The sequence below is a fragment of the Cryptomeria japonica genome, chromosome 3 (genome assembly GCF_030272615.1).
Source record: "Cryptomeria japonica chromosome 3, Sugi_1.0, whole genome shotgun sequence".
NCBI classification, from domain to species: Eukaryota; Viridiplantae; Streptophyta; class Pinopsida; order Cupressales; family Cupressaceae; genus Cryptomeria; species Cryptomeria japonica.
In genome coordinates, this window is record NC_081407.1 from 204,083,122 (window position 1) to 204,089,651 (window position 6,530).

At 38.5% G+C, this 6,530-nt stretch overlaps 1 protein-coding gene across 1 annotated transcript; it reads right to left on the reverse strand.

The window, feature by feature from the left end:
- Positions 1-3,503: 3,503 nt before the first annotated feature.
- Positions 3,504-6,097, reverse strand: LOC131034243 (pentatricopeptide repeat-containing protein At3g12770). Its single transcript, XM_057965663.2, has one exon. It carries the CDS (start codon positions 5,806-5,808, stop codon positions 3,943-3,945), a length of 1,866 nt encoding a protein of 621 aa, XP_057821646.2. The 5' UTR covers positions 5,809-6,097; the 3' UTR covers positions 3,504-3,942.
- Between the last annotated feature and the right edge of the window lie 433 nt (positions 6,098-6,530).

Below are 6,530 nucleotides of genomic sequence, written 5' to 3' on the forward strand. Positions count from 1 at the left end.
TTGGCAAATATGGCTTATGAGGATTCAAGTTGGTTATGGCATCTCAGGTATGGGCATTTAAATTTTCATAGTTTGAAGTTTCTAACCTCGCATGCATTAGTTTCTGGTTTGCCCAAGGTTGAGGAACACAAGGAGGTTTGTGAAGGTTGTGCTAAAGGAAAACATGCAAGGGAAAAGTTTCCAAAGAGCAATGCATGGAGGGCTCATCACCCACTTCAGCTTGTTCACACAGATATATGTGGTCCTATGCAGACTAAGAGTTTGGGTAAGTCATCATATTTCATCATTTTTATTGATGATTACTCACAAAATTGTTGGGTATATTTCTTGAAAGCCAAAGATGAAGCCCTAGATACATTCCAGAAGTTTAAAGCCCTTGTGGAAAATGAGAAAGGATGCAAGATCAAGTGTTTAAGGACTGATCGTGGAGGAGAATTTTGCTCAAAGGCTTTTCAGAGTTATTGTGATCTAAATGGCATCAAGAGGCAACTCACAATTGCATACACACCTCAACAAAATGGGGTAGTTGAAAGGAAGAATCGTACTATGGTTGAAATGGCAAGGTGCATGTTACAAACCAAGGGATTGAGCAATTCTTATTGGGGAGATGCAGTTGCTATAGCGGTATACATCCTCAACCGTAGCCCCACCAGTGCACTAGAAAAGATGACTCCTTATGAAGCTTGGTATGGTAAAAGGCCTAATGTTAATCATTTCAAAGTTTTTGGTTGTTTGGCTTATGTGCATGTACCTGATCAGAATAGACAGAAGTTAGATGCAAAGAGTGAGTCATGTATTTTTATTGGGTATAGTGAGAAAAACAAGGCTTATAGATTGTATAATCCCCTCACTAACAAGCTTATTGTCTCAAGAGATGTGATTTTTGATGAAGGGGGAGTTTATGGTCATAAAAAAGGCCATGTTGAGAAGCCAAAATCTATTTTGAATGATGATATAATTGCTGATATTGATCATGAGTAGCCAACTAATGTTTCTATATCTAGTGGTTTAACTCCACCAAGCAACCCTTCATCAAGTTCTTTGGTACCAAGTTCAAGTCCAGCTTCTTCTCCAAGTTCTACAAGGAAAGTAAGGAGATTGAGTGATATCTACCAGAGGAGTGGAAATCAAGTACATGAAGAAAACCCAGTAGGTGAGACAGTGAATTTTGCTTTATTAGCCAAGGTTGATTTTGAACCATCATGTTTTGAAGATGCATGTACTAATGAAGTTTGGGTGAAAGCCATGGAAGAAGAGATTGATTCCATTCACATGAATGACACTTGGGAGTTAATAGAACTTCCACATGACAAAAAAAGGATTGGCACTAAATGGGTCTACAAGACCAAGTTTAACAGTGATGGGAGTGTTGAAAGACACAAGGCAAGATTAATTGCTAAAGGCTTCACACAAAAATATGGAATTGATTATGAAGAGACATTTGCACTAGTAGCAAGACAAGACACCATAAGAATGCTGATTTCATTAACAGCTCAGAAGAAGTGGAGCATACATCATATGGACGTGAAAAGTGCCTTCTTGAATGGGTACTTAGAAGAGGAAGTATATGTGGAGCAACCACAAGGTTTTGAAGTGGAAGGAAAAGATAATTATGTCTACAAGTTGAAGAAGGCTTTGTATGGCCTCAAGCAAGCACCAAGAGCGTGGTATGCCAGGATTGATAGATACTTTCAGGAAAATGGCTTCCAGAGAAGTAAGAGTGATCCTACCCTTTACTACAAACAAGAAGGTACTGATATTCTCATCATAAGTTTGTATGTTGATGATCTTTTGTATATGGGTAGTAGTTCTAAGATGAAAGATGAATTCAAAACTGCTATGATGAAAGAATTTGAGATGAAAGATCTTGGTCTCATGAAATATTTTTTAGGAATGGAGGTTTATCAAAGTAAGGATGAGATTTTCATTTGTCAAACAAAGTATGCACAGGATATGCTGAAGAAATTTAATATGACTGATTGTAACCTTGCCTCCACTTCAAGTGCTCATGGAGATTTGTTATGTAGAGATGATGGTGCTGATTTAGTTGATGAGACAACTTACAGAAGTATTGTGGGGAGTTTGATGTTTCTAATCCACACAAGGCTTGATATTGCCTATTCAGTTTCACTAGTTTCAAGGTATATGACAAATCCATCTGAAATACATATGAAGGTAGCCAAGAAGATTTTGAGGTATGTGAAAGGGAATTTAAGTTTTGGTATTCATTACTACTCTTCTGAAAAGTTCGATCTTGTAGGCTTTAGTGATTCAGATTGGGGAGGTAGTATGGATGACCGTAAATCTACATCTGGAAATTGTTTTTCTTTTGGTTCTGGTTTAATTACCCGAAGCTCAAATAAGCAAAGTATTGTTGCCCTCTCATCTACAAAAGCAGAGTATGTTGCAATTATCTCAGCAGGTACACAAGCTCTTTGGCTCAGAAAAGTTTTGGAAGAAATTGGAGAAAAACAAATTCAGCATACAGTAATTTATTGTGACAATGTGAGTGCCATCAAGTTAGCTAAGAATCCGGTTCATCACAGCAGAACAAAGCATTTTGATTTGAAATATCACTTCAAACGAGATTTGGTGCAGAAGAAGGATGTCGAATTGAAGCACATCAACACCCGGGATTAGCTAGCAAATATATTCACCAAAGCGGTTGCGAAAGCTTAGTTTATAGCACTACGAGATAAGATTGTGAGCCCTCTCAACATCAAGGGGGAGTATGTTGATAACTGATGCTGCTCTAGCATGCAGCTAGATTAATTTAGTTAATAGTTTTTTTGTTTATTCATGCAAATAAAGCATGTACTCCAGCATACATGAATCCTTAGGACTATTTTTAGTTTTGCTTTTTGCATGAATTTGTTTTTAGTAAATAAAACATGCTGTGCATGCACTTATTGTATTCTTAATTTAGGGAGTAGTTTGCTTTTTTCAGTTTGAGAGCCTTAATAGCTTTCCATGCAATGCTAGAATTATAGATAGAACTGCAGTTATTATTTATTCTTCTAGACTGCAAATTCTTTATATATACAGCCTCTAAGTAATTTTTTAATTAAACTTCAATAAAGAAATTGGTGTGCGCAATTCCAAAAAATAGGGCACTATGTTTTTTATTCTTTTTGCAATTTATTCTTTTTGTTGTTATTGTTTGCTAATTAGCTAGTTCATAGAGGATAGGTCAGATTCAAAATTCTACAAGATCTACTTGTGAAGGACACCTTGTAAACACTCTAAAAGGACTATGAGTCATAAATACCTTAGTCCGCTCATATGATTCAGTAAATGGCAGAAATGATTTCCAAACCCTGTTATTATATTTGTTCTTTGTAGCATTAACCTAAACTATCCTAATTCTTTCACAATGTCTTCTAGCGCAGTTTATAAGATCATTTCCATCGGTGTTGCATGACCACATTATTCTAAAGACGATCTCTAAATGCTACACCATTATAAAAGACACAATGATCATTTTTATCACCAAATATCGCCACACGAACATAGTTCAGTTTAAAAATGATGTAAGCGGTTTGCATCCATTACAATAATTTCCCTATCAACATTTGAAGTTCTGATAATTTGGCTTCTCTGATGTTTACATATGCAATTTGATATTAAAAAATCTAGCCAGCGTTTGGTTCTGTGTAATCAGAATCCAATGCCACTCTCAAGGTCTATTTGTAAAGGACAATCGTCTTCAAACTATTGGGGTTATCTCTCTAAAAGGACTACAAGTCATAATGGCAGAAATGATTTACAAACCCTGTCATTATATTTGTTCATTGTAGCATTAACCTAAACGATCCTAACTCTTTCACACTATCTTCTAGCCCAGTTTATAAGATCATTTCAATCTGTGTTGCATGATCAATATTATTTTAGAGACGATCTCTAAATGCCACACTATCATAAAAGACACAAGGGTCATTAATATCACCAAAAATCGCCACACGAACAGAGTCCATTTTTGAAATGATGGAAGCGGTTAACATCCCTTACAATAATTTCCCTATCAACAATCTTGGAGATGATCTTGGTAGCAATATGACAGTCCAAGCACACACGAAGGTTCTTAAAAATTCGTATAGATGACCCGGGGGGCGTGCTAATAAGCCCAAATGTAATGGCCAACTTCTCACTATGAAGACAGCTAATTGGCTCCCTGTGTTCCTCTCCCATTTCATTAAACGTGAGATTTGTTTCAGACACATAACCAGCTTCCTTCATTTGCTTCTCCAATTTAATCCAAGTTGCATGGATCTGCTCCGTCTGAGGGTGGAACTTATCACCTACAAGAAATCGGTGCACGTCTTTCCCCACCTCAATCCAGCTGCATCCTGGTTCCATTTTTATTCCCCTGTCTTTCATTACTTTGATTACCTTTGCTGCATCAGTGTCCATGCCAGCTGCAGCATACACATTGGAGAGTGCAATGTATGTCCCAGTGTGTTGTGGTTTCAAGAGAAAAAGCCGCTGGGCGACATGGTTTGCTAGTTGAACATTGGCAGTGTATCTGCAAGCACCAAGTAAGGCCCCCCACACTTCTGCCCTTGCTTTTACTTCCTCCGGCATTTTATTGATTAAAGCACGAGCTTCCACTAGGCAGCCTGCTCGAGCAAGAAGATCAACCATGGAAGCATAGTGCTCTGGCCTTGGAGATATATTATGATAACGGTTCATACAGTGAAACAAGTGGAAGCCTTCATCTACTAGGCCAGCATGGCTACAAGCAGATAGAACGCTCAAGAAGGTCACATCATTGGGTTCTATACCCCAATTTGAAGTCTGCTGATACCGCATTTGTTCAAACAGACGGAGAGCCTCCTTCGCCTGTCCATGTTTGCCATACCCATCAATCATTGCTGTCCATGAAACAACGTTTTTTTCAGGCATTGCTTCAAATATGAGGCGGGCGTCTTCTATGCTCCCACACTTGGCATACATGTCAACCAGGCTGCTCTCTAACACCACATCCTTATGCTGAAATAAAGAGCATTTGAGTATGTGGGCATGCAGTAATTTACCCTGTTGTAAGCTGGGCAAGCGGGCAGAGACTGACAGAAGAGTAGCAAATGTAGAGAAGGTGAAGGTCATTGGCGGGCAGGACTGTCTCATTTGGTGAAAAAGTGATAGAGCTTCTGTCCCATCATCCTGCTGGGCGTATGCTGCAATCATAGCATTCCACGACACCACATTTCTGTAAGGCATTTGGTCAAACACTCGGCGTGCAACCTCAATGTTACCGCATTTTCCATAGCCTGCAACTATGGAAGTCCATGAAACCACATTATTTGTGTGCGAGTGAGAGAGTACTTTGTGGGCATCTCTCATTTCCCCGCATTTTACATACGCGTTAATAACAGCATTGCTCACCACAACGTCGGAGTGAAATCCATGGGTTATCGCACGGGCATGCAGCTGCTTCCCCACTTGCGCCTCCCGGCATGCGCTCAGCACAGAGGAGAAGGTGAAGTGATTTGGCTTCACTCCTTCCCTCTGCATTTGCTCAAAATGACGGAGAGCCACCTGGCCATTGTTTTGGTGGGCATAGGCAGCGATTAGCGCTGTCCATGAGATTACGTTTCTATCAGACATTTCGTCAAACAGTTGGCGTGCATCTGCGATACCGCTATGTTTCGAATATACGATGATTAGCTTGTTGGCGAAATAGATGCCCAGCTTGACTCCAATTTTAATAATGGTTGCGTGGAATCGCTTTCCCTCCTTGTAATCGAGACAATTCTTGTCAAGAAATGGCAGGGATATGCCATACTGCTCCATAATACATACCGGCTCCATTCCAGTAATATCATAGCTCAAATATCTTTAGATTGTACCTTTTTAAGATAAAATCTTGTAAGATTCTTCTTAAAGGAATTCCAACTCTGATCTCTAAATCGCCCTTCACCTGCCATGGTGAGTTTTATTGCAGGAAACAGGCACGAAGCACAAGTAGGTGGCAGGGTTTGAATTGCCGCGAGCAGACTGCGGAGTTGTGCAGATTGCAGCTATTTTCTGCAGTTAAGCACGTTTATGGAGTTTTAATTTTTTGCATTAAAGTTTTGGATCACATTAATGATTCAAGTAGGGAGAGTTTTGAGTCTAAAATGACAAATGTAATTTATTGCTTGGATCATAAAATATTAATTTTTGTTTGCTTATATATTAATATATATTAATAATTATAATGTATTAAATTACTTTGAATTTATATTGCATATATCACAGATTTAGTAATTTTCACGAAACTATTAAACAAGAGACATTCAATACATATTTCATATTAAACAAAATAATACAAGCAATTGCACTTTGGTGTGCAATGGGTACGCTGAAAATGTATGGAAGTTCAATTGGAGAAAAATTTAGTCTAGTTTTGCATACATTTGTGTTGTACATGAGATCAAGTGGTAGTAAATTTGTCAAATGGCATTGTCCGTGTAACAAAGGTTAGGAACTAGTCCATCCAAACATGAGTTAAACAAAACCTCTAAATTAGGAAGATAATCAAGCTACATTAC